This window comes from Gadus macrocephalus, chromosome 23 (genome assembly GCF_031168955.1).
Source record: "Gadus macrocephalus chromosome 23, ASM3116895v1".
Lineage (NCBI taxonomy): Eukaryota > Metazoa > Chordata > Actinopteri > Gadiformes > Gadidae > Gadus > Gadus macrocephalus.
Genome location: NC_082404.1, coordinates 16,216,722 through 16,244,050, shown reverse-complemented (window position 1 = coordinate 16,244,050; position 27,329 = coordinate 16,216,722). Strand labels below are relative to the sequence as shown.

The window sequence follows — 27,329 nt, the reverse complement described above, 5'->3', positions numbered from 1 at the left end:
GACTCAGTAGGTTGCCACCAGTGCTACTGTTCACAGTCTTAACCCTGTTCTAATACCCATGGTATGCTGCTAGCCTGTTAGCATGCTGCTACATCTCTCTGAAGCCTGCTCCAACCTTTCTGGTGGGGGGTGGGCACCATGTTTGGTTGGCTATGTTAGCATCATGCTATAATGCTAACATGCCAGCATGTTGCTACCACTCTGGTGGGGGTAGGCAGCATGCTACGTAAGCAGAATCAGAATCAGAAATACTTTATTGATCCCCGGGGGGAAATTGTTGTAAAAATAAATTAAAAAAAGCAGCATGCTACATAAGCACAATGCTACGTTAGCACCATGCTATGTTAGCCTCATGCTATCTTAGCACCATGCTATGTTAGCATTTGGCTACCTCTCTGGCGGGGGTGGGCAGCATGCTATGTTAGCACCATGCTACATTAGCGTGCGGCTACCTCTCTGGTGAGGTTGGGCACCATGCTGTGCTAGCACCATGCTATGTTAGCGTTAGGCTACCTCTCTGTTTGGGGTGGGCACCATGCTACGTTAGCAACATGCTATGTTAGCCCCATGCTACGTTAGCGTTCGGCTACCTCTCTGATGGGGGTGGGCAGCAGGCAGCATGCTATGTTAGCAGCATTCTACGTTAGCACCATGCTATGTTAGCCCCATGCTAGGCTAGCGTGTGGCTACCTCTCTGGTGGGGCTGGGGACCATGCTACGTCAGCAACATGCTACGTTAGCCCCATGCTATGTTAGCCCCATGCTAGGCTAGCGTGTGGCTACCTCTCTGGTGAGGGTGGGCAGCAGAGTAGACCGCCAGGAAGCCGCTCCCGGCGGTGTTGGCGTCGGACATCATCTGGACCATCATCTTGTTGCCCGTGGAGACCAGCGCGCCCGGCCGCGCCGTCCCACAGAAGCGGCCCAGCCTCTGGCCGCCGGCGTGCCCGCTGTACACGTCCACGTAGTCATAGCGACACAGGTTGTCACTCTCCAGGTCGATGAAGCGGAACGAGAGGACGACCACCCGACCAATGGGGACCTGGGGGGAGGAGTTACCAGGCTGTCACTCATCCTAACAGGAGGGAGGAGTTACCGTGCTGTCACTCATTCTACCAGGAGGGAGGAGCTACCGGGCTGTCCCTCCTCCTACCAGACACCTGGACAGGTATCTCGTAGGGGGAGGGACTAGAAGACACCTCACACTGGACCTAACTGGACCAAGACTACACTCTACGAATTTAAAGGCTTGAATAAACAGAATCAGTGAATACACCGAAGAAGATGATAAACTGTTAATATAAGATGAATAAACTGTTCATATAAAATGAATAATCTGTTGATATAAGTAACAAACTGCTTGTAAATACACTGCCTATGTGTTCTAATTGTACTTAACTCTGCTTATATGATCACATGGTCATATTAATTAAAAAATATTTATACACCCATAACTGTTATTATAATGTTTATTCATGTATGTATTAATGCTATCATAAATATATTTATACAATTTATTATTAGAATGAATATTGATATTTGACCGTGATTCTCCAGATGCACTTCTTTAATTCATATGTGTATTCATGTTATTATGAATAAATGTGTTATTCTTCATCTGTATAATGATATGGTCTGACCGTGATCTTCCAGACACACTTGGTGTTGGGGGGGTAGACTCCGGGGTACCCCTGGCTGCCCACCAGCCCGGACTCCTCAGTCAGGTTGCCCCCGCAAGTGAAGGATGGCCTGGGGGTGGGGAGGTGGGGGGGACACGGGGTCTGCGTTTAAACTCCCAAAGCTTTATCAAACCATAGGTAACAAGACAACAACGCAGCGACCTGGTGTGACGCAGGAGACCTCAGCACAGTGGGGCACTCATCAGACCCAGAAAGTTAGGATTCCTAACGTGTATGAATGTTGTTATTGTTAGGAATTAAAGACGACCTACCTCTGTGGGGTCTGGGCAGACACTGAAGAGAGGAGCAGCAGCGCCCATGTGCTGAAGAAGATAGTCCGCATGGTGTGGGGCTGGCAGCTGGCGGTGGCCCCGTGGCAGTAGAGGAAGACGGTGGGGCTGGCGGTCCAAGGTCCCTGACGGCTGTCGGGTCCCGGGGAGATCCGCATGAATATACTGCTTGTTCGGGAGGAAGGAGGGGGGAGGCGCTGCTGGCTGCCGGGCTGAGGTCTGCTCAGATATTCACCAGCCTTCGGGCAGAGCGGAGACGTGAATAAACTTGACTTCCTCACAGCGGCATACCCTCGTATATTAAATCAAGTAAACGTGGAACCACTTTTATTCACCATTACCACTCCTGTCCCCACTTTTATTGACCACTAGTCATTTATTGCCTACAGATAGGCTATATTTGAATGACGGATTCCGTTCATTTGCTTTCCTCACCCTGGACAAATTCAGATAATTGGAAATATATAAATCGGCCTCGTGTTTATAATGTCAGGTTGTGCGCTCTTAGATATAAGAAGCAACGTTTAGAATCGGAGTTTAGATAATAAAGACCAGACATAACGGAGGAGAGACCAGTAGTGTGGCGCCATCTGGTGGAATGACGACGACTCTACACAACTCGATACTCTACGTATCGAGTTTCATTACGAAACAATAAATAAGACGTCATATTCAAATAAACGAAATAAGTTAAATAAATAGTTGGATAAAATCTCCGTCTCCATACGGTAAATTATAGTAATGTAATTCGCGTGGGCGTGGCCGCCCCTCGCCACTGATTCAGGCGGCCCTATCGATGATTCCGGATCCGATTCGTTTGCCTCGATTTTATTTCAATACTCATCTCGTATTCGGTGCTCGATTTTGCTTAGTGCACAAAAGATGGCGGACCGAACGTCTGCGGGCTCTCAGAAAGCTAGCGCTAAGGTGAACCTACTCTGCACTTTACGTCTTTATAGCAACACGCCAATGTTTCGATTATGACCGGACATCCATGTCCCCTTGGTCTGGACCGTTGTAGCTAATGTGCTAAATAACGAAAAGCTGTTCCCTAATCATGCATATCGTTTATATCGGTGAAGCTCATTGCGGCTAGGCTAACGGGGTGCTAGGCTAATGGTGGCTAGGCTAACGTGTTGTGGCCGGAGCGAGGCCACCTGATTTACAACCAGCATGTTTACCGTCTCCCCTACCGAGACCTGCTTTGTGTGAAATGTGATATATATTGGATGGTTTATGTCATACAGAGTGGAGTTGGAAGTTATTAAATAAAACATCCGGTTAATTTTGGCCTTGCACCAAATGGCGTCACGATAACGGATTCACATTAACACTCTAGCGGCCCGCCAGCCACCTTGATCCTGGCCCGCGGAGCCCCTGGTCCGGGGGTGACTAGCGCCTGGTCCCGGGACGGCTCATAGTACTTAATGCATAAAGCTTCGGATGCAGACATATTGAAAGCCAAATCGATGTGATGTTCAAGATAAATATTTTCAAAATGCCGCCAGCGACTTAATTTATCACACCCACAAACACGTCCTCGTTGGGGTTCAGTCGCTGGGAGCTGATGGGTGATTAAAGCAGAACTACTCCAGGAATACGTCTGTAGGATAAACAGATACAAGTCCTCGGCTGCTCATAAGAATAGCAAACACATTGAATCATGGGAGTTTTTCATTTTGTGAATGAATGAATAATATTTTCCTAATGAATTAATTTTTTTGTTCACGACTACAGGCGCTACTTGAGAGCAAGCTGAAGTCGTTCAGCATCGGGAAGATGGCGGTGGCCAAGAGGACACTGAGCAAAAAGGAACAAGATGAGCTGAAGAAGAAGGTGGGTTGAGCATCAGGTCAGCGATGCGCCCGCCCGCTAGATATAGGGGTTGGTTTTGCTAGGTTGCTAGTCCGATCCCCGGCTCCTCCTAGCTGAGTATCAAGGTGTCCGTAAGTAAGACATCTCACCCTGACTGCTCCTGACGAGCTGGCTGTCGCCCTGCAGGGTTGACAGCGCCGTTGGTGTTTGAATGGGTGGATGGAAGCGTCTGGTATATGTGCATTTATCACAACCGAGTTGACCCTCCTGTTGTGTTCTCAGGAGGACGAGCGGGCCGCGGCCGAGATCTACGAGGAGTTCCTGGCGGCCTTCGAGGGCGGAGGGGATGGCAAGGTCAAGGCCTTCGTACGCGGAGGAATCGCCAACGCATCAAAAGGTAGCACGGCGGCCAGAGATGTTCGATACCATTTTCCCGAGATCGATTCCTGAACTCTCAGGCTGCACCACATGTAACAGTGTCTGATTAAACGTTTCTCTCTGTGGTTGTTCAGAGGAAGCCGCCGCTGACGAGAAGAAGGGCAAGCTGTACAAACCAAAGTCCCGCTTCGAGAACGCGCCTACCAGCCCGGGCAAGAGCTTCCTGCCCCTGGACACGCCCCCACAGTTCTTGGTCCTGGACAAAAGACACGTACGTATCCTAATGCAGCCCTACTCCTGTACCCTACGCCATACTACCAACATGTTATAGACTCCATACTACCAACATGGTGTCATTGAATGCATAGTACCAACATGTTGTTGTTATTGACTCCACACCGCTAACATGTTATTATCTCTGTTTCAGTCTGCTAAGAAAACCAGCGACAAAGAGAAGAAGAAGAGCAACCTGGAGCTGTTCAAAGAGGAGCTCAAACAGTAAGGAGTACTGCTGGGGGTTAGTTATCTGTTGGGTAGGGTTAGTTGTCTGTTGGGTAGGGTTAGTTGTCTGTTGGGTAGGGTTAGTTATCTGTTGGGTAGGGTTAGTTGTCTGTTGGGTAGGGTTAGTTATCTGTTGGGTAGGGTTAGTTGTCTGTTGGGTAGGGTTAGTTGTCTGTTGGGTAGGGTTAGTTATCTGTTGGGTAGGGTTAGTTGTCTGTTGGGTAGGGTTAGTTGTCTGTTGGGTAGGGTTAGTTATCTGTTGGGTAGGGTTAGTTGTCTGTTGGGTAGGGTTAGTTGTCTGTTGGGTAGGGTTAGTTATCTGTTGGGTAGGGTTAGTTATCTGTTGGGTAGGGTTAGTTGTCTGTTGGGTAGGGTTAGTTGTCTGTTGGGTAGGGTTAGTTGTCTGTTGGGTAGGGTTAGTTGTCTGTTGGGTAGGGTTAGTTGTCTGTTGGGTAGGGTTAGTTGTCTGTTGGGTAGGGTTAGTTGTCTGTTGGGTAGGGTTAGTTGTCTGTTGGGTAGGGTTAGTTGTCTGTTGGGTAGGGTTAGTTGTCTGTTGGGTAGGGTTAGTTGTTTGTTGGGTAGGGTTAGTTGGGTAGGGTTAGTTATCTGTTGGGTAGGGTTAGTTGTCTGTTGGGTAGGGTTAGTTGTCTGTTGGGTAGGGTTAGTTGTCTGTTGGGTAGGGTTAGTTGTCTGTTGGGTAGGGTTAGTTGTCTGTTGGGTAGGGTTAGTTGTCTGTTGGGTAGGGTTAGTTGTCTGTTGGGTAGGGTTAGTTGTCTGTTGGGTAGGGTTAGTTATCTGTTGGGTAGGGTTAGTTGTCTGTTGGGTAGGGTTAGTTGTCTGTTGGGTAGGGTTAGTTGTCTGTTGGGTAGGGTTAGTTATCTGTTGGGTAGGGTTAGTTGTCTGTTGGGTAGGGTTAGTTATCTACTGTTTGTTCTCAGCTGAAGGGGTTAGTGATCAGCCGGCGGGTTAGTAGTCAGCTGGGGGGTTAGTTATGGGCTTGGGGTTGGTAGTTAGCTGGGGGTTAGCTAGCTGGAGTGGGTTGTAACTGTTTCTCTTTTCACAGAATCCAGGAGGAGAGAGACGAGAGACACAAGCTCAAGGGTCGGGTCAGTCGCTTCGAGCCGCTGACCGGTGCGGACGGACGGCGCTCCTGTAAGTACCTCTAACCACACAGCTCCACCCACACGGCACCCTGTCGCAGCTCCACCCACACGGCACCCTGTCGCAGCTCCACCCACACGGCACCCTGTCGCAGCTCCACCCACACGGCACCCTGTCGCAGCTCCACCCACACGGCACCCTGTCGCAGCTCCACCCACACGGCACCCTGTCGCAGCTCCACCCACACGGCACCCTGCTGCAGCTCCACCCAAACACGCACCTTGCTGCAGCTACACCCAACCACACGCCCTGCTGCAGCTACACCCAACCACACGCCCTGCTGCAGCTTCACCCAACCACACGCCCTGCTGCAGCTACACCCAACCACACGCCCTGCTGCAGCTACAACCAAACACAAACCCAACCACACGCCCTGCTGCAGCTCCACCCAAACACGCACCTTGCTGCAGCTACACCCAACCACAAACCCAACCACACTCCCTGCTGCAGCTCCACCCAAACACGCACCTTGCTGGAGCTACACCCAACCACACGCCCTGCTGCAGCTTCACCCAAACACACGCCCTGCTGCAGCTTCACCCAAACACACGCCCTGCTGCAGCTTCACCCAAACACACGCCCTGCTGCAGCTGCACCCAAACACCCTGCTGTAGCCACACCTAAACCCACACCCACCTGCACCCTGTTACAGCTACAGCTAAACCCAAAACCACACCCAAACGCACACCCTGCTGCAGCTACACCCAAACACACACCCAAACTACACCCTGTTGCAGCTACACCCAAACACACCCTGCTGCAGCTACACCCAAACCTCACACCCTGCTGCAGCTACAGAATTGTCCAGCCTGGTTTGGCTTGGTGCAATTCAATCCTGGGCTGCTCCTGACCTTTTAGTAGAGGGGTCAAAAGGGAAACATTCTTGGAAATATCACCTGATAGTTTCTCATCAAGTTTAGATAGTCAATTTTGCCATGATTTGGGTATTTGCTTTTATTTTGAGACTCCACCTTAAGCTACCTCCGAGTGAAACTTAGTTCTTTGCTCTACTTCACTTTATTGGCATCCGATATGGACCCTTGTACTAACCCTAAATGGTGACCGACTGATATTGTAGGGGGTGTTGTTGACTTCAAAACATGAAGTGTACTTCAGTCGGAGAGGAACCTTCCATTCATGCTGTGTTCTAGCTGTGTTTAAGCTTCTTCTTTCTTTTTCTCTGACCTAGTAGTTTATATTAACGATAACCCCAGGGGTTATCTTTCTATTGGTACCGTTATTACATATTATTGCCCTTGTAGTTTACAAGGGCTATCAACTACAATCACCACCCTGACCACACACCTTAACACCTTTACATCACCCCAACCTGACCACACACCTTAACAGCACTCTGGGTGCTAGCCACGCCCCTCTGTAGTTAAACACACCCCTTCTGTAGGTAAACATGACCCTCCTGTAGCTTAAACACGCCCCCTGCAGCAGGGAAACACAACCCCTCCTGTAGCTAAACACGCCCCCTCTTGTAGCTAAACACGCCCCCTCTGGAAGGTATACATGCCCCTGCAGGTAGACATGCCCCCTGAAGCTGAACACGCCCCTTCTTGAGGCTAGACAAGCCCCCTCCTGTAGATAGACACGCCCCTTCTGAAGCGGCGGGTTGTGCTGAGAAACGTCCTTCACTCTGCTCTCTGCTTCTTTTAGCGGATGGTTCTTCCAGAAGAAACCGTCCTTCCAGTGGTAATTTTTGTTTATCTTCATCTTTCTAACACACACGTGCAATGTCCAATCGGACTGCTGTAAGTGTCGGCTTCTCTGTCTTGTGTCTGTGCAGTTCTGGACGACTCGGCACCCGGTTCTCATGATGTCGGAGATCCATCGACCACCAACCTGTACCTTGGCAACATCAACCCACAGGCCAGTACCATCACATGAACCAAAGTTCTCAGTGTACCATTGTATCTATCATTGTATAGCCTATATATACATACATATGGCCATGCTACAAGGTGTGTGGCTTTGGTTGTGTAAATGCTAGGCTATGCTAACAGCTATCAGTAACATGGCGGGTGTACAGTTGAAATAAGAGATGCTGTGCTAAATTTTAGCTCGGTAGATGTGTAGATGAATGAGGAGTTGCTGTGCTAACTGTTAGCTTTGGTTGTTGTGCAGATGAATGAGGAGATGCTCTGCCAGGAGTTTGGGCGCTACGGGCCGCTAGCTAGCGTGAAGATCATGTGGCCCAGGACCGACGAGGAGCGGGCTCGGGAGAGGAACTGTGGTTTTGTGGCGTTCATGAACAGGAGGGATGCGGAACGCGCCCTAAAGAACCTAAACGGTACGTCTCCCTGCGTGTTACAGCTGCTCTGTGGAGGCTCCACACGGTGACACTGTTGTACACTTCAAACATTGACTTAGACTGTTGTTACTTTACGAACTATTCTGGACTCAAAAAAAATGTTGTACAATGTGAAGACCTTTGTAGTCTTCACAAACTACTTTACAGTCTAGACTTGACAAACATTTGTAAACTTTACAGTCTGACACTTCTAACACTGACTTGGACTGTTAACTTTACAAACTGTTCTGGACATTAAACTGGTGTAGAATGTTCAGACGATTGTATACTTTACAGACTGTTGTAGGCTTTACAAACTGTTCTGGACTTCAGGCTGTTGCAAACTTGACAGACCGGGGTAGACTTTGCAAACATTTGTAAACTTTACAGACTGTTGTATACTTGACAGGCTCTTTCACAGACTGTTGTCAGGCTGTTTATCTGAGCGTTCCTCTCCGTCCACAGGGAAGATGATCATGAACTTTGAGATGAAGCTGGGCTGGGGGAAGGGCGTGCCTATCCCCCCCCACCCAATCTACATCCCTCCCTCCATGATGGAGCACACGCTGCCCCCCCCTCCCTCCGGCCTGCCCTTCAACGCACAGCCCCGCGAGCGCCTGAAGAACCCTGCCGCCGCGCTCCTCCCCCCGCCCAAGAACAAGGAGGAATTCGACAAGGTAACTAGCATGACAGGCTAGCATCCAGCAACACACGTGCTGCAAGTTCAGCTGTTCAGTTAGCCTAGCATAGCTGCTGTTCTGTTAGCATAGCATAGCCGCTGTTCTGTTAGACTAGCATAGCCGCTGTTCTGTTAGCCTAGCATAGCCCTTGTTCTGTTAGCCTAGCATAGCCCATGTTCTGTTAGCCTAGCACATCTTGTTATGTTAGCCTAGCATAGCCTCTGTTCTGTTAGCCGATCGTAGCCTCTGCTATTAGACTAGCCACTGTTCAGTTAGCTTAGCATAGGCTATCTTCTGTGAGCTTAGCTGCTCAGACATTAGCCTTGAGCCTAGCCCTTAGCGTCTGTAGTTAAGCTAGTGTCTGAGGGTGTTAGTATTTTACTAGTGTTAAGAGTCCGGAGGGTTTGCTACCGTAGAACTGATAGTTAAGCAATTTGTGTTCAATGCATTTTTTATATTTATCACCTGTTGCCTTTTAACAATACTCACATATTCTATGTTTATTATCTGATGTGACTTCATATACAGACTCTGTCGCACGCCATAGTCAAAGTGGTTATCCCAACAGAAAGGTACATGTTTTTCTTTTTTTAATTGGTGTAAAAACGTAGAAACAAAAAAAACATCCCATTAAGAACCCTAAAGTTGGACCAATTGGATCACGGCACGTCCGGGGGGCGGGGCTAGTGTGGGTGAGCAACGGTCCCTGATTGGTGAAGACTGACTCCAGCTCTAAAGCACCCTCACAGCAGACAGCAGTAGCCACAGCTCTGACCACAGCACACACCACTCTAGACGCAGGACCGCGCCCACACCATGACCTCCATGTCGGGACCCTTGCTCACGCACTCCGGCCGCCACCCCCCCCTGGCTCCGCCCCCGGCAGCAGAGCCCCAGTCAGCCTGGCTGCTGCCTCCCAAAACCCTTCACTAGTCTTAAGAACTATGACCTTTGACATTGGCCTCGGTGGGCAGCACAAGTTGAACTGTCTGCGGCAGCGAGGGACCCCCGCAAGGCATCATGGGATGGATTGGGAAAGTATACAGAGTTTCCCCCGCCATTGGTACGATGGGCTCCAATACAAGTACATGTGATCTGTGTTGTCCAATGAAAGACACCCCTTTGTTTTGCTGGCCACTTTAGGCTTAAGCCAGCAGAGCTATAGAGCTACAGCAAGCTGTCTCAGTCTACTGCCTGATATACACACCAAGACAAAGACGCACACACACAGACACACCTAGTCGTACGTACACACAGCTCTGATCTGTCCTGTGATTGGTCCACACACCAGCGTGGCTTAGTAAAGTAGTACATGTGTGTAGTGTTGTTGCAGTGTGGATGCAGAAGCCGGCCAGGTGGACGTCTCAATGCGTGTGCTTTAACTGTGTTTTTCTCCTAGGAATTTACTCTCCCTCATCCACCGAATGATCGAGTTTGTTGTGCGCGAGGGGCCCATGTTCGAAGCCATGATCATGAACCGTGAGATCAACAACCCCATGTACAGGTGAGCGTCGCACCTGCTGTCGTCATACCTGCCCTGACGTCTCACCTGTCGTACCTGCCCGGTCGTCTCACCTGTCCTACCAGCCTGGTCGTCTCACCTGTCCTACCTGCCCTGTCTTCTCACCTGTCCTACCTGCTCTGTCGTCTCAACGGTCCTACCCACTCTATCGTCTCACCTGTCGTACCCGTTCTATCCTCTCACCTGTCTTACCTGCTCTGTCGTCTCACCTGTCTTACCTGCTCTGTCGTCACCAGTCTTACCCGCTCTGTCCTCTCACCTGTCGTACCCGCTCTGTCCTCTCACCTGTCGTACCTACTCTGTCCTCTCACCTGTCTTACCTGCTCTGTCGTCACACCTGTCGTACCTGCTCTATTGGGACACCTGTTGTACCTGCTCTGTCCTCTCACCTGTCGTACCCACTCTGTCCTCTCACCTGTCGTACCCGCTATGTCGTCACACCTGTCGTACCCGCTCTGTCCTCTCACCTGTCATACCTGCTGTCGTCACACCTGTCGTACCTGCTATGTCGTCTCACCTGTCGTACCCACTCTGTCCTCTCACCTGCTCTGTCGTCACCAGTCTTACCTGCTCTGTCCTCTCACCTGTCGTACCTGCTCTGTCGTCACCTGTCTTACCTGCTCTGTCGTCACCAGTCTTACCTGCTCTGTCGTCACACCTGTCGTACCTGCTCTACTGGGACACCTGTTGTACCTGCTCAATCCGCTGTGATCATTCTAACGTTGTGCCTCTCTCCCAGGTTCCTATTTGAGAATCAGAGTCCCGCCCACGTGTACTACCGCTGGAAGCTCTACACCATCCTCCAGGTAGGTGTGCCGTTGTGTCCACACCTCCTCCTCCACCGTTGTCCCTGGGCGAGCGCTCACCACCCGTCTCCCTCCAGGGTGAAGCGCCAGCCAAGTGGAGGACGGAGGACTTCAGGATGTTTAAGAACGGCTCTCTGTGGCGCCCGCCCCCCCTTAACCCCTACCTCCACGGGCCCTACGACGACGCCGAAGAGGAGGACGAAGAGGAGGAGGCTGGCAAGAAGGGCTCCCTCAAGGAAGAGTGAGTGGCACTAGATACAGTCTAGTACAAGATGATCTACATCGGTTACGTCTCGGCTACAGTCCAATAGGGCTGGGCGATTGATCGAATATCCATCCCGATTTTGATTTTAGCGTCAAACGATCAATAAAATAATAAGAGTTTTTCGATGTTTTATAGTAATTGCAGAAGAAAAGCTGGATACATATCTGTATATTATTTTAGATTGAACATTTTCTTATGAAAGGCGAAATTTCTAAGTTCTCTAAGTGTTTCTAAGTGTTTTTTGGAGAGGCATCCTGAATAGATACATCATGCTTTCAAACTCAAAAATAATCGTTTGAATAATCGTGATTTCAATATTGACCAAAATAATCGAGATTATGATTTTTTCCTTAATCAAGCAGCCCTATAGTAAATTATATCCTACACTTATGATTTACTTGTCGACATTTATATCACTGCCATCTAGAGATGTTCCGATAGCATTTTTTCCGTTCCGAATCCTGAACTTGAGTATCGTCCGATGCGAGTATATAGCGATACAGCATATTGGTATTGGAACAACTCTAACATCTCTCTCTCAATCCTTCTACCCTTCCCTCTGTCCCTCTCCTCTTAAATTCTAATATTCTTCCTATAACTTGAATTGGAGTGGAACTTGGAAGTGTTGCCCTGTACGGACTGTGATGATGATAGAGTGCGTCCCCCCCCCCCCCCCCCCCCAGAGAGCGGGACCAGCTGGAGGAGATGCTCCGGGCTCTGACCCCCAGGAAGGGCGACGTCGCCGAGGCCATGTTGTTCTGCCTGACCCGGGCCGACGCGGCCGAGGAGATCGTGGAGTGCATCGCCGAGTCCCTGTCCATCCTGAAGACGGCCCTGCCCAAGAAGGTAGTGTGTTCTGCGACGTCTCACCCACCTCAACCGCCATCCCCGATCACACACACACACCCCCTCACACATTACAATTACAATTAGGGCATTTAGCAGACGCTTTTATCCAAAGTGACTTCCATCGGTTAATACACACATTGACACACCGACGGCAGAGTCGACCAGTCAGGGGCAGTTAGGGTTAAGTGTCTTGCTCAGGGACACATCAACACTCAGCTAGGAGGAGCTGGGGATCGAACTAGCAACCTTTCGGTTGCAAGACGACTGCTCCACCAACTGCTCTACCTCCTGAGCTAAGCCGTCCCATGCTCCGTGTGTAACGTGCGTGTGTTCCTGTGGCTTCAGATCGCTCGGCTCTACCTGGTCTCCGATGTCCTCTACAACTCCTCTGCCAAAGTGTCCAACGCCTCCTACTACAGGAAGTTGTAAGTCAACTTCCTGCTGCTCCCAACGGTTGGTTCTTTGCTGTGTACCAATGTGTTAAACCCTCCTCCTCCTGTCGCCTCCGGTGCAGCTTTGAGACCAAGCTGTGTCAGATCTTCGCCGACCTCAACGCCACCTACAAAAGCACCCAGGGCCACTTGCAGTCGGAGAACTTCAAGGTAGGCTCCATTAGGGCTGCTCGATTATGGGGAAAAAATCATAATCACGATTATTTTGGTCAATGTTGAAATCACGATTATTCAGACGATTATTTTTGAGTGTGAAAACATGTTGTATTTATTCAGCATGTCTCTCCAAAAAACACTTTCTAACTGAGAACTTTGAAATTTTGCCTTAAAAGATAAAATGTTCAATCTAAAATAATGTACAGATATGTATCCAGCTTTTCTTCTGCAAGTTAGGGTCCATCCTAGGCTCCATCGTCTGCTCCCTTTCCTCCCCCAGCTCCTTCTTGATCCCCTCCCTCGCATCAGTCGATTGATTGATCGATTTTATTTGACCGTTTTGATATAAAACATGAACAGCACTCTGTGTCATACATTAAAATACATAAATAGTTAGGGATGACACTACTTCATTATTAATCAGGGAAAAGTCATCCAGACAAAGTCGTATTGCATCCCCTGATCGCGTATACAAGAGGTAACACGGTATGAACCGAATGCGTAGTAGTGAGTCCTAAAGAGTCTTTTTGCATTGCTGCAGCAACGCGTGATGGCGTGTTTCCGTGCGTGGGAGGACTGGGCTGTGTACCCGGACCCCTTCCTCATCAAGCTCCAGAACATCTTCCTGGGCCTTGTCAACATCACTGTGGAGAAGGAACCCGTCTGCCTTCCTGTAGAGGTCAGTGGCCCCCCCCACCAAGTCTGGGCCTCCTCGTGGAGGTCAGTAGCTCCACCACCAGGCCTGGGCCTCCTCCTGGAGGTCAGTAGCTCCACCACCAGGCCTGGGCCTCCTCATGGAGGTCAGTAGCTCCACCACCAGGCCTCGGCCTCCTCGTGGAGGTCAGTAGCTCCACCACCAGGCCTGGGCCTCCTCGTGGAGGTCATGAGCTCCACCACCAGGCCTGGGCCTCCTCGTGGAGGTCAGTAGCTCCACCACCAGGCCTGGGCCTCCTCGTGGAGGTCAGTAGCTCCACCACCAGGCCTGGGCCTCCTCCTGTAGTTCAGGACCTCAGTAGGCCATGCCTTTCCCACCATCATGTTTAAACGACGGCGTTAAAATGAACGAGCGAATGAAGTCGTGAGGGCTGACGATGTTCCGAGTGGAGCCACCTCCGCCCTCAGTGTTGATATCTGATGTCCCTGCAGCCCGAGGTGGTGGAGGACGTGGACGGCGCCCCCATCGGGGACCTGGAGGTGGGCTCCCCCATGGAGGACGTGGACGGGGTCCCCATCGACGGGGCGGTGCTGCTGGACGGGGCACCGCCCGACGACCTGGACGGGGTCCCCATCAAACCCCTGGAGGACGACCTGGACGGGGTGCCTTGTGAGTGGGGCGGGGCCAAGAGGGGGCGGGGCCTAGAGGGGCCGGGGATTGGTGTGTCCGGTGTGAGTAACCCCCCCCCCCCTCTCTATTCCAGTGGATCAGTCCAAAGAGGGAACCTTCAAGGTGGCGCCCTCCAAGTGGGAGGCGGTGGACGAGGCTGAGCTGGAGTCACAGGGTACGCACTCACTCACTCACTCACTCACTCAGACACTCACTCACTCACTCACTCACTCACTCACTCACTCACTCACTCACTCAGACACTCACTCACTCACATACACTCGCTCTGACACTCACTCACTCACTCACTCACTCACTCACTCACTCACTCACTCACTCACTCACTCACTCACTCAGACACTCACTCAGACACTCACTCACCCACTCTCTCACCCAGACACTCACCCACTCACTCACTCACACTCACTCACTCACTCACTCAGACACTCACTCACTCACATACACTCGCTCTGACACTCACTCACTCACTCACTCACTCACTCACTCACTCACTCAGACACTCACTCAGACACTCACCCACTCACTCAGACACTCACTCAGACACTCACCCACTCACTCACTCACTCACTCACTCACTCACTCACTCACTCACTCACTCACTCACTCACTCACTCACTCACTCACCCACTCACCCACTCACTCAGACACTCACTCAGACACTCACTCACCCACTCTCTCACCCAGACACTCACCCACTCAGACACTCACTCGCTCACATACACTCGCTCTGACACTCACTCACTCTCTCAGACTCTCACTTATTCACACACACAGTGGTGTGCTCCCTGATTGGTTGTCTAACCTGCAGTGTGTTCACCCCTCCCCCAGCTGTCACTACGTCCAAGTGGGAGGTGTTCGAGCAGCCGGAAGAGTCCAGAGCGTGAGTTGGGTTCCTTCGGGGCTCCTGGGGTTCAGCGTCTGGTCGTAGGGCGGTGTGGTGTGGTGTCCTCCGGGTCTCACGGAGCTCTGTGTTGTCGTCCGCAGTGATGACGACGACAGCGACGAAGACCGCAGTCCGTCCTCTGACCCGGCCGGCTCGTCCAATCCGCTGCGAGAAGACGGAGACGGGAAGGGCAAGCAGGCCGAGATGAACGAGGAGAAGCGCACCAAGCTCCGAGAGATCGAGGTACTTCCTCTCCCTGTCACAATAAATGCCCTAGATAGACCAAGGCCCTGTCACAATAAAAGCCTTCAGATAGACCTTGTTCCCAGGCCCCGTCACAATAAAAGCCTTCAGATAGACCGTGTACCCAGGCCCCGTCACAATAAAAGCCTTCAGATACACCCTGTACCCAGGCCCCGTCACAATAAAAGCCTTCAGATACACGTGTACCCAGGCCCCGTCACAATAAAAGCCTTCAGATACACGTGTACCCAGGCCCTGTCACAATAAAAGCCATCAGATACAACCTGTACCGAGGCCCTGTCACAATAAAAGCCATCAGATACAACCTGTACCGAGGCCCCGTCACAATAAAAGCCATCAGATACACCCTGTACCGAGGACCTGTCACAATAAAAGCCATCAGATACAACCTGTACCCAGGCCCTGTCACAATAAAAGCCTTCAGATACACCCTGTACCCAGGCCCCGTCACAATCAAAGCCTTCAGATACACCCTGTACCGAGGCCCTGTCACAATAAAAGCCTTCAGATACAACCTGTACCGAGGCCCTGTCACAATAAAAGCCTTCAGATACAACCTGTACCGAGGCCCCGTCACAATAAAAGCCTTCAGATACAACCTGTACCGAGGCCCCGTCACAATAAAAGCCATCAGATACACCCTGTACCCAGGCCCTGTCACAATAAAAGCCTTCAGATACAACCTGTACCCAGGCCCTGTCACAATAAAAGCCTTCAGATACAACCTGTACCCAGGCCCTGTCACAATAAAAGCCTTCAGATACAACCTGTACCCAGGCCCTGTCACAAAAGCATGTAACACCGTCTGTCATTTCAGGTGAAGGTGATGAAGTTCCAGGATGAGTTGGAGTCGGGGAAGCGGCCCAAGAAGTCCGGCCAGAGCCTCCTGGAGCAGGTGGAACACTACAGAGACAAACTACTGCAGAAGGTACGCTTTTATTTGGAAAAGATGCTTGAAGAGGTAGCTGAGCAACTCTTATGTATGGCTTTTACATTGAAAAGCGGCTTGATAAGGGAGCAGAGCCACGCTTACGATGGGCTTTTACTTTGAAAAGCAGCTTGATAAGGCCCCTGAGCTTATGAACGACTGATGTGTTCCAGGAGAAGGAGAAAGAGAAGGCTGAGCGGGAAAAGGAGAAAGAGAAGCGGGAGAAGGAGAAGGCGGAGTCTCGGCTTAAGGAGTTAAAGAAGGAGAAGGAGAAGGAGGACACGCCCACCAGGAAGGAAAGGTACGTCATGTGACCTGCAGCCTCATTTACATCCAGCAGACGCTTTTGACGATATATCTCTGGCGGCACAGTAAGGATGTCCATAGAACCAAGCGCCAAGCACTTGGTTCCACAAAGGTCACTAGGATAAGATGCTACACAACGCTATGCCTCATCCTGTCCCGAGGTAGCTCCTCCTACAGGTGTTCAAACTGTGTTGTTTCTGCGTGGTTGCTAGGAAACGGCGTCACAGCGGCTCCCCCAGCCCGGGCCGCAGCAGCAGTCGGCGGGGCCGCTCCCCGTCGCCCCGGTCGGAGCGCTCCGAGAGGTCCTACTCTAAAGACACGCCTTCCTCCTACTCTAAAGACACGCCCTCCTCCTCGTCCCGCTCCACACACAAGGACTCCCCGCGCACCGCCACCAAGAAGGCCTCCAAGAGGTGAGGCGCTAGGCTAACTAGCATCATGCTACGTCTGTTAGCACCAAGACCGACGATGCTAGGCTAACTAGCATCACGCTACGTTATAGTAGGATACGCTACATCTGTTGGCACCAAGAAGACCTCAAAGAGGTGAGGCGCTAGGCTAACCTGCATCATGCTACGTCTGTTAGCAACAAGAACTCCGCAGTAGGCTAACTAGCATCATGCTACGTTATAGTAGTATACGCTACATCTGTTGGCACCAAGAAGACCTCAAGAGGTGAGGCGCTAGGCTAACTAGCATCATGCTACATCTGTTAGCACTAAGACCTACGACGCTAGACTATCTAGCATCATGCTACGTTACGGTACTATACGCTACATCTGTTAGCACCAAGAAGACCTCCAACAGGTGAGATCCTAGGCTAACCAGCATCATGCTACGTTATAGTACTATACACTAAATGTTGGCACCAAGAAGTGAGATGCTAGGCTAACTAGCAGCATGCTACATCTGTTAGTGTCGTGGATTAATCGAGATTTAAAACACTTAGACTAATTCAAGAGAGAGAGAGAGAAATGAAATCGAGGGGTCCGGAGCAAGAATTGACAAAAGACTTTATCGTGCAGAAAAACAACATCGACAACAGCCTGAGTGGGTTTGCAAAGTCACTGTCGTTCACAAACTGCGGCGTCTTTTTATACACACAAACAGAGCAGCTTCTCCTTGAGGTGTCTGCCTCCACTCAGTCATAAATCCATCTTAACCTGAATGGTCAGCAAATAGACAACAAATGGTCAACAAAGATAGCCCAAAACACAAGGCTGAGGTCAGCATGCCTTATCCCCGTAGCGTCCTGCTCCTTTTTAGGGGCCCAACCATCTGTTCTGAACCCAGACACCCAGGCCCCGTGTGTTTCTCCACTATTAGACACACAGATCTCATCACAATCATGGTTCACCACAGAATATACTCCTTAATTTCTACCACACATCCCCCCTTTTTTGTAAGATAAGATCACAACAAAAACATAACAGTCGTTTAGGCCATATTTTGCACTACATTTGATCATCATTAAAAACCTTTAAGCATGTTCAGGAATCTCAACCTGTATAATTCTCAGGATTTTAAACCTGTTTAAGGCAAAAAGATCTATCAAATGTTTAACCAGAATTCACACATAACATAGTATTTTCAGCATGCATTGAAAATTAGCATTTCAGAATATATGACAAAAAATATGAAACTCAAAAAATGATATTTCAAAAAATAAGTAAATAATAGAAATTAAAAAACTAAGATTGTCAACAAGCTTGCATAGACTTGGATAGCTCTGATTATCGTCATGTACCGGTATACTATATAAACGTGGGGGGTTTGGGCATCGTGGTTGTTGCTTCTGTTTGCAGCCACCAGCCCTGAAACCCATTAGTCCAATGTCCATTTGTTCAAACTGTCCGAAATGGTTGTGGTTCACATGGAGAGGTCACCAGTTAAGAAAATAGGACCTCCTTCTGATGTCAGATTCTCACAGTTCGGTCTCCTCTCTAGATTCACTCCAATCTATCTCCCCATAGAGCATCCTCTCCCAGTCACCCGACTCCTCTAGGTTGTTCATCGCAAGTGTGAATGATCCATCTGGGGCAGTGTTATTTGGAATGAAGGTGCAACCCATTTCACCTATAAGAGCACAAACTCCCCCCTTTTCTGCTAAAAGCCAATCTAAAGCCTGTCTGTTCTGCCAAGCCACAGCTTTAAGAAGTATATATTCTCTCATATTCAATTTATACTTTCTGTTATAGCCCCATGCATCCCTGACGTTACTGTTAAACACCATTTCATTGGATTAACTTGGATATTTACTTCACACCGATTCTTCCTGTTCACGATTCTGGTGGAAGGTTAATGCACATAACGGTTGGTTATCCGACATAACAGTAAACACAAATTCATTAATTTGGTCTCGCGGTGGTATCTGAGCATATAAGACTATTTTCCCTTTCTTGTTGACTATTCCTGAGTGAGTTGGGGCCGGATTGTCCTGTGTTTCTCTTAGGCTTCCTTCAGTACCAGCCCCTGATTCCTGGCTCTTCCAGGTCTGTGTTGTCTCCGTGGTTTCATCCTTCCTCGGGGTCTGTGCTTGTGCCAGCGGAATCTGGCACAACCCGTAAAGGATCAGAAACAGGCTCCCCATTTTCAGCAACATCATGTTGCTGAATCTCTTGGCTCGACTGGATCTGGTCCTGGGGCGGCTGGTCAGCCCCAGGTGTGTCTGCGTCTGGCTCCTCCTCCTCACTCCTCACGTGCAGTGGTTGAGATGATACCACGTGGCACTTCCTTCCACTTGGATGGCTGTTGGTGTTGCGTTGGTGACTTTGTATGGTCCTTCTCTCCTGGGTTCGTTTGTTCCACTTTCTCCTGAAGACTCTGAGATACACGTGGTCACCTGGCTCCACCCCCCTTGGTGGCTCCTTCTCCAACTCTGGAACTCTGTCTTTCTCCTGTTAGTAAATAAGCCTGTGTATGCCAGTTAGTTGTCCCATATAGCGTCTTAATTCAGTTTCCAATTGTTCCAATGGAGGTCCTTTGTGAGGCCCTCGAATGACAGATGAAGGCATGGGTTGACCCGTAAACATTTCATGCGGGGTTAGATGCGTCGCTCGGTTAGTTTTCATGCGATAACTCATTAGTGTCAGTCGTAGTGCATTAGTTCTTTAAGTTAGTACTCTAATTTAATTTTGTTAATCTTTGTCTTAAGCGTCCGATTCCTCTCTCCACCATACCTTGTGGTTTGAGGAATGTAGACACAGCCTAATCTTTGTTTGACATGCAGATGTTAAATCACTTGTTTGAGTGTTTTCTGAATAAACACTGCCCTATTGCCTGAGCTAATTTGTGACGGAATTCCAAACCTTGGCATGACTTCTCTAGTCAGAACCTTGATTACCGTAACCGCACTTTGGTCTTCTGATGGGACTGCTTCTACCCATCTGTTGAACACTGTTTTTTCAAATATTTCACACTCATTTAGCTGGATGTTAATCATTGTTTGCAAGTATGGTGAAGAAAAACCATGTTTTCAAATTTTTTCTAATTCTCCTCAATACCTCCCCCCTTGCGCAATGGTCAAAGCCATGCGCAGTAAATGATAAGCAAATCTAATAACGCCGTTGGTGCAACCAACGTCGTTATTATGTGTAACCTTAAGCATCAGCAAACTGAAACCAATCTTTTGGGAAGGGAAATCGAAACCTGTATGTTCAAATCCAAAGCCCAATATGGGTGGGTTTACCATCAGCCGCCCGAAACCACGCTGTTCCGAGGTCATGCACTAAGCCGAAAAAACGTACATGCGTTAGTGGCCTTCTATGCCACAAAGGTAAAATAAAATGAAATAAAACGCGACATGCCCCGTTTCAAGACGACCTCTGCTGCCAGAGCTGACATATCTGACTCCTGTTCCCCCTCCACCTTTCATCAGCCGGCTTTTCCTATGATGGTTGCAGTCCGTCACTCCATGATCAAGTGAGCCAGTGCTCACAGTGACTCTGCCAAGTAATCGTGACTGTGCCTGAATTAGGTTGTCCCGGGCTTCAAGGTGGGATCTTACCCGTCGTTGGCTAACCAGCCTTCCATACTGGCTTATTGCAGGATGCCGTACCTGGGATACGATCAATCCCCACCTATATGGTGGTATAGATCGCAAAGTGGAGGGATGGAGACAGAGTCATCAGCCGCATCTGCCTTATGCAACCATATGTGTGCGTAATGAATACAAATCAGGGCGACTATAAAACAAAAGATAATTTATCAGAGTTAAAATTATTAAAGTGTTGCAGCAGTATTAGTGGCATTTGAAGGTAAACCCACTACTTCCGAATCCAATTTGACAACATAGCACGTATGACTCCTTCCCAGCAGATGTGGCGTCAACCCACCTACTGTCCTTTACTAGGGAGATGTGAAAGAAAACAAAAATCACAATATTAAAACTTGCATTTTCAATATTGCGCGACTCACTTTTGTCTTAACCATTACTCAAAATCATAATTCTCTTCATAATCCTACCCGATTGCCCTTCACTATCTATTTAAATTGGACGACCTAATTAAACCTTTTATTCTACCTATTTATTTTGAATGACATGTCATTGTGGATAACCTAAATTAGAAATTTGGATAACGTTTTATCATACTTATTCGGTCTAATTTTTAAGTATTGCCGATTGTTTTTTCTAAATTATAAGATCACTTTTAATATATTGTCTATTACTTATCATAATCTCGAGGGAAATATTTTATTTGTGTTGTTATCTTGGCACCTAGACCTCGTCAGGTCCAAGCACCAAAATAACATCCACCTATCCACGCAGAGTCCATGGGTTGGGTCTGCTCCTCTTTTGTTGAGTCATTTTACCCTGGCGCCATTGAACCCATTGACTCCTGTGGAGTGTGGTGTGCAGAAATTTTTTTAACGCTAATTGCTCATGTTTTGGAGTCTAAATAATTATTCCTAAATCCTGTAATCACCATTTGACTTGCTCAGGGACACATCAACACTCAGCTAGGAGAGATGGGGATCGAACCAGCAACCCTTTGGTTACTAGCCAACTGCTCTACCTCCTGAGCTAAACGACCCCAGCCACCTCTCCGCTGATTTATTACCTCCGGGTCGGTCCGCATCCGCCCTTTTTGCTTTCTATACATTCCTCTCCCTTCTCCAAACACCTTCTCTCTCTGATCCAACCCGTTGTCTCACCAGTGCTCTGTGTACCAAGATGTAATGATATATACCACATGATATTCCGACGCGATGGAGAGTCTCCAAGAGCCACAGAATCACCAATCCCAGCGGTGGTTCTAGGTTTTTTCTAAAACAGTGGACATGGGTTACATACAGGAACCAATTACAGAGTACATCCAAACGCATAAATCATGTATTAGGCACAATGCAAATTCAATCTCTTTCTCTCTGTCCAGCCCCCACCTGCGGGTTTTTTCATTACTTACGTTCCTTCTCTCTAACTTTCTTTACTTCTCTTTATCTACTTCCTTTGCTTTCACAAATCTCCATAACCATTTTCACTTTCAGTAATCCTTTCCTTTCCTTTCTGGTTTATTCGTTTTTTGGACACTCTCCAAAACTAGATTTATTAATCTTAAAAAGGCCATCGAAAGATATGAATCTCCCCAAAGAAAATTCTAACCGGAAAGCCTTCTCCAATCTCATCGTCACTTCTCGTTGCCAATCTACACACTCTTCCTCTTCTCTGTCTCACTCTTCACAAATCACTTCATCTGTCCCCTCTAACTTAACTCAATGCTAACTCTTACTCACTCACTCACTCACTCACTCACTCACTCACTCACTCACTCACTCACTCACTCATACAACTTAAAATAGGAATTCACAGATTCTCATCCTTGGAGCTGTCATAGGCATTAACTGCGTGTGTTCCGAGAATCCTAAAGTTTTGGTGAATTTACCTGCCAGGGTGAGGTGAGAGGCATAATTTGGACCTACGCAAGTGTAAGTGGCTCCAGTGTGGGCCATCATTGGCGTGCCTCTATAATTTATCAGAACCTGCAGTATTGGTTCCTCATCAGCTTGTTTTGTGATTGCTACAAGCTGACCCTCCCCCTGTGGATTCTCTGGGCACCCCTAGTATCCCTGACCTAAAAAGGGACCCGCCTGTCCCTGGTCGCTGTTACCCTGTCCTTGCTGGGATGGAAGAGGGTTAGTCAAACAATTTCTCTTCATATGTCCTTCCATGTTGCACCCATAACATATTAAAGGACCTCTGCGTTGTCCTTGGGATCCTGGTTGTTGATTGTTTCTAAACTGTCCTCGGGGCCCCTGATTCTGTCTATTTTTATTTGTGGGGTTCCCATAATTATGGATGTGTACATGTGTAACAGGTGGAGTAGGTGACAGTTGGCTCTGAGGCTGTTGTACTGGGAGAGAAAATGCCAATCGTGGATATTGGTTTTGAAGTGCGCCCTGCTGGGCGGCTTGCGAAATTACAGCAGCTGGTTCTAAAACACCTGCCTGTCTCTCCTTATCTCTTTCCTTCCTTGTGAGATATTCCAGCTGAAGTTGATATAGCTTCCTCTGGACCTCTTTGCTTTGTTCCTGTATTCTTTGTTTATTCTGACGATATTCATCCACTGCATGAACTAAATGGCCATTAAAATTTCTATGAGATCCTGATGTAGACAGTCCAACCACATCCTCTAGTTTGGCTTTGATTTGGCTGGGAAGTGTCTCTATCACAGAGTTTCTAAACATGACAGAGAACACCGGATGGATCTCAGGATCCTCATTCGTCTCCAAGCGCCATCTGTCCACTTGGGCCTGGAGGTAGGATGCAGGATTCTCTGTGTCATTGATGGGGAGGCCTCTCATGTTTTTATGATCGATATGGGTAGGGAACTCCGTTCTGAGTGTGTTCCACATCGCCACTCTGTAGCGATCAAGTGTAGTCCCATCATACATTCCATCCATTATGTCCAACCCTCCATTCCTCAGTACAGACTCCATTTTAGATAACCCCAATACTCTTGCCAACAGAGCTTTCAGGTCACCCACTGCAATTAGCTTTCCCACTGTGAGCTCCTCAAATGTTCTAATCCATTTAGACGCCCCGTTAATTATGTTAGGGAGTTTAGAAATGACTCCCTTTAAGTCCTGTGAACCCCACGGTTGATAATGGGCCTGTTGTCCGTTGACTAGAGTAGGATAATTTCCCGGAGAAGTTTCGGGTGCTTTTCCTTCTCTCTGTGATCTCCTTAGTTTCTCATCTAACTCGAGTGGTGTGGGGCTTACTGATGTACTGCAGCCAGGCTCCTCTGCCCCTTGTGTCCCACTAGACCACTCCTCCTTTCTTTTGTTCCGCTTCTTTAATTTCCTTTTAGCATTCTTAGTAATGTGTTTTACGCATGGTTGTGATGACCCTTCACCAACATGTTCAATGTCATCCTCCTCCTCTCCTTCATTCTCGTTTTCACCCTCACTACAACAAATGTCAGCATTGTTACACTCTTCCCTTGTGATTATTTTTCTGGCCACTCGTTGTATTGCGCGCCACCTCTCTCCCTCCTTTTCGAACAAAGCTAGCACTAACCTTTCCCTGTCTTTCTTCGCTAAGGCCGTTTTTCCACTTCTGTTATCTATGTAATTCCTTATTACTACCTCCATGTCTCGATACATTATTGAATCAAAAGTCCCTCCCATGGGCCATATAGTACCTGCTGCTTCTGTCCTTTCTTCCCAATTCTCAGAGATCTTTTTCATCTCACCTTTGAGCAATAGACGGTCTCTACTCAAAATCTCTACCGCTGTTGGTGCCATTTTTAATTATTACTTTATTACCTTATTTATTTTTTCTGAATTACACTATTTATTAATACAATTTATTTGAGTTTATTCTACTAGTTAGTTTAAATACTTTACTATCTCTAAGCTACAAACGTGAACTCCCCCCAAGCGCTCGTCTCTCTCCCAAAGATTGGAATGTAGCCCCCACCCTTTACTGCTACCAATTACCAACTCTGCCTTGCAGGCTCCTGCTCGACCCCTGTGTGTTTGCTCGTGCACGTGCAGTTAGTCAGCGCGGTGATGTCAAAGAGGATTTACACATTTATTCAGTACTTCAACAAATTAACTATTCTCTATCCGTCTAATTTATTTATGATTATCAACTAATTTAAACAAATTAACTATTCTCTGTCCACCTAATTTATTTATGACAGAATCAACAACAACAAAAAATGAACCGGGTCGTAAAAACCTCCGAGGACTTAATCCTAACACGACTTAAATACAGACAATAAGCCGGTTCATACAATTTCTTTATCTTATATTAAAAAATGTCCGAATTGTTTGTAATTAATTACAAATAAAAAGTTGACCGAGCATAGAAACTGGCCTTTTGGTTAATCACATGAACGGTCGGATGTATAATGAATCAATCAGAACTTCAAACAAGAATGATTGCCACAAAGCACCAAGATCAGAATTAAAGACTGGCCCCACCTTCAGATCCAATATCTGCAGTTTAAATGAACTCATACAAACGATGTTTCGCACAACCAGTCTATTCCTTCAAAATAATGGCTAATCACATACACACTCGACCAGATTACGAACAAACAAGAGACTCTTCAAAATACCAACTCAAACGGTACTCCAATCAAGAACCTTATCTATTCAAAAGTGCGAGAATCTGCTTTCTCAAAAATGCCAACACCGGAACTAGTCGACATCCCAAGCAGACCTCTAAAATAAAAATGAATTCATCAACGGCAATGAATTCCAACAGACAAGAAACTTATCTATTCAAAAGTGCGAGAATCTGCTTTCTCAAAAATGCCAACACCGGAACTAGTCGACATCCCAAACAGACCTCTAAAATAAAAATGAATTCATCAACGGCAATGAATTCCAACTCAGCTCTCTGAGATTCTCTCAAACATCCAACAGGCACTTCAATCGACCTGCGGACCTGTTACTGTCCTATTGGAACTTTCCCACTAATTCGATCCTCTAGAAAACAGCCACAGGACTTTATAAAAAGTCAATTTAAACAAAACACTGCACTGTCCTTCCTTCCTCCAGAAGACAGCCACAGGATTTGACAGAAGACCTATTTAAACAAAACACCAAAACACCAAATAACAACAACTCGTTTACTCGTTTCAAAATAGGGAATCACAATGCGTCTTGGTCATTTAAAACCACAGCGCCTAGGGCATATGTGCGCGCACACGTCAATCTCTTCCGGAGCTCCCGTCTCTCTCACTCGCTCGTTTATCTATAATTTTAGTTCGTTTGATCAAAGAGACACTTTACCTGCTGCTCGGCGTTCAGACGGGGCAAGAACAGATCAAACGACTCTATCCTATATATGGCAAGACAACTTACCCTTGAGCTCTGGTCGTATGATCCGTTCGCGTCCCGTCCTCTGGCCCGGCAGCTGACGAGTCCCTATTTCATCCTGTTCGTGACGCCAAATTATGTCGTGGATTAATCGAGATTTAAAACACTTAGACTAATTCAAGAGAGAGAGAGAGAAATGAAATCGAGGGGTCCGGAGCAAGAATTGACAAAAGACTTTATCGTGCAGAAAAACAACATCGACAACAGCCTGAGTGGGTTTGCAAAGTCACTGTCGTTCACAAACTGCGGCGTCTTTTTATACACACAAACAGAGCAGCTTCTCCTTGAGGTGTCTGCCTCCACTCAGTCATAAATCCATCTTAACCTGAATGGTCAGCAAATAGACAACAAATGGTCAACAAAGATAGCCCAAAACACAAGGCTGAGGTCAGCATGCCTTATCCCCGTAGCGTCCTGCTCCTTTTTAGGGGCCCAACCATCTGTTCTGAACCCAGACACCCAGGCCCCGTGTGTTTCTCCACTATTAGACACACAGATCTCATCACAATCATGGTTCACCACAGAATATACTCCTTAATTTCTACCACATTAGCACCAAGACCGCCGACGCTAGGCTAACAAGCATCGTGCTACATCATGCCACCTCTGTTGGCCCCAAGAAGACCTCCAAGAGGTGAGACGCTAGGCTAACTAGCATCATGCTACGTTATAGTGCTATATAGTACATCTATTGGCACCAAGATGACCTCCAAGAGGTGAGACGCTCACTAGCGTCATGCTACATACGTTAGCACCAAGACCTCCGAAGCTAGGCTAACTAGCATAATGCTACATTATGTTACTATACGCTACATCTGTTGGCACCAAGAGGACCTCCAAAGAGGTGAGGCGCTAGGCCAAGTAGCGTTGGCCAGCTCCTAGCAGCTCACAGCAGCTGTGTTCGGTTTCGTCCGCTCAAACTCTTCCCCGTGGTCGTCCTCAGGTCTCCCTCCGCCCCCCGCACCCCCAAACGGTCCCGGCGCTCCAGATCCAGGACCCCCAAGAAGTCCAGTAAGAAGTCCCGCTCCAGGTCCCGGTCGCCGCACCGCTCCCACAAGAAGTCCAAGAAGAGCAAACACTGACGCCGTGGACGCCTGTTTTATATTGTAACATACTGATCATGTGCTGCTTGTGTAGAGCGCTCTGTAGTCCGTCTTTTCTTTTTGTAGTTCCATTAAAAAATATTCCTAATACACAAGTCTGCTGGGTCTCTCGCTCGGGCTTTAAACTCGTGCATCAAACACAACTGGTAGTACCAGCCCCGCCCCTTGCGTACCAGGTACACAAGGGGCGGGGCTGTCGGAGCTGGCAAGGCAACTTTATTTATGTAGCACTTTTCATACGCAAGGCAGACTCAAAGTGCTTCACATATAAACATTGTCATACAATAAAATAATAGATGAGATGAAGAAAACGTATG

At 48.2% G+C, this 27,329-nt stretch overlaps 2 protein-coding genes across 4 annotated transcripts in view; one reads left to right on the top strand and one right to left on the bottom strand.

The window, feature by feature from the left end:
* pcolce2b (procollagen C-endopeptidase enhancer 2b) overlaps positions 1-2,454 on the bottom strand; it is a 9,208-nt gene extending 6,754 nt beyond the window's left edge. The window contains exons 1-3 of the mRNA XM_060045502.1: positions 1,949-2,454; positions 1,638-1,746; positions 784-1,039 (exon numbers count right to left, since the gene is read on the bottom strand). Coding sequence (XP_059901485.1) covers positions 784-1,039; positions 1,638-1,746; positions 1,949-2,124 — 541 coding nt within the window. The 5' untranslated portion in view covers positions 2,125-2,454. The remainder of the gene's footprint in view (positions 1-783; positions 1,040-1,637; positions 1,747-1,948) is intronic.
* A 283-nt stretch (positions 2,455-2,737) lies between these two features.
* Positions 2,738-27,107, top strand: u2surp (U2 snRNP-associated SURP domain containing). Of its 3 annotated transcripts, XM_060045493.1 has the most exons (26): positions 2,738-2,893; positions 3,704-3,802; positions 4,064-4,178; positions 4,294-4,430; positions 4,587-4,657; positions 5,724-5,812; positions 7,487-7,522; positions 7,617-7,699; positions 7,955-8,120; positions 8,586-8,797; positions 9,329-9,372; positions 10,200-10,304; positions 11,062-11,128; positions 11,206-11,369; positions 12,077-12,239; positions 12,588-12,667; positions 12,757-12,844; positions 13,392-13,529; positions 13,997-14,174; positions 14,269-14,349; positions 15,024-15,075; positions 15,180-15,321; positions 16,160-16,270; positions 16,444-16,571; positions 16,789-16,989; positions 26,853-27,107. In XM_060045493.1, the coding sequence occupies exons 1-26, from the start codon at positions 2,849-2,851 to the stop codon at positions 26,989-26,991; spliced, it is 2,934 nt and encodes a 977-aa protein (XP_059901476.1). In that variant the 5' UTR covers positions 2,738-2,848; the 3' UTR covers positions 26,992-27,107. The 3 variants fall into 3 exon arrangements, with proteins under 3 accessions (XP_059901476.1, XP_059901477.1, XP_059901478.1); XM_060045494.1 differs by lacking the exon at positions 7,487-7,522; XM_060045495.1 differs by lacking the exons at positions 2,738-2,893; positions 3,704-3,802; positions 4,064-4,178; ... (5 more) ...; positions 7,955-8,120; positions 9,329-9,372 and having other exon boundaries at positions 8,672-8,797.
* Positions 27,108-27,329: the final 222 nt, after the last annotated feature.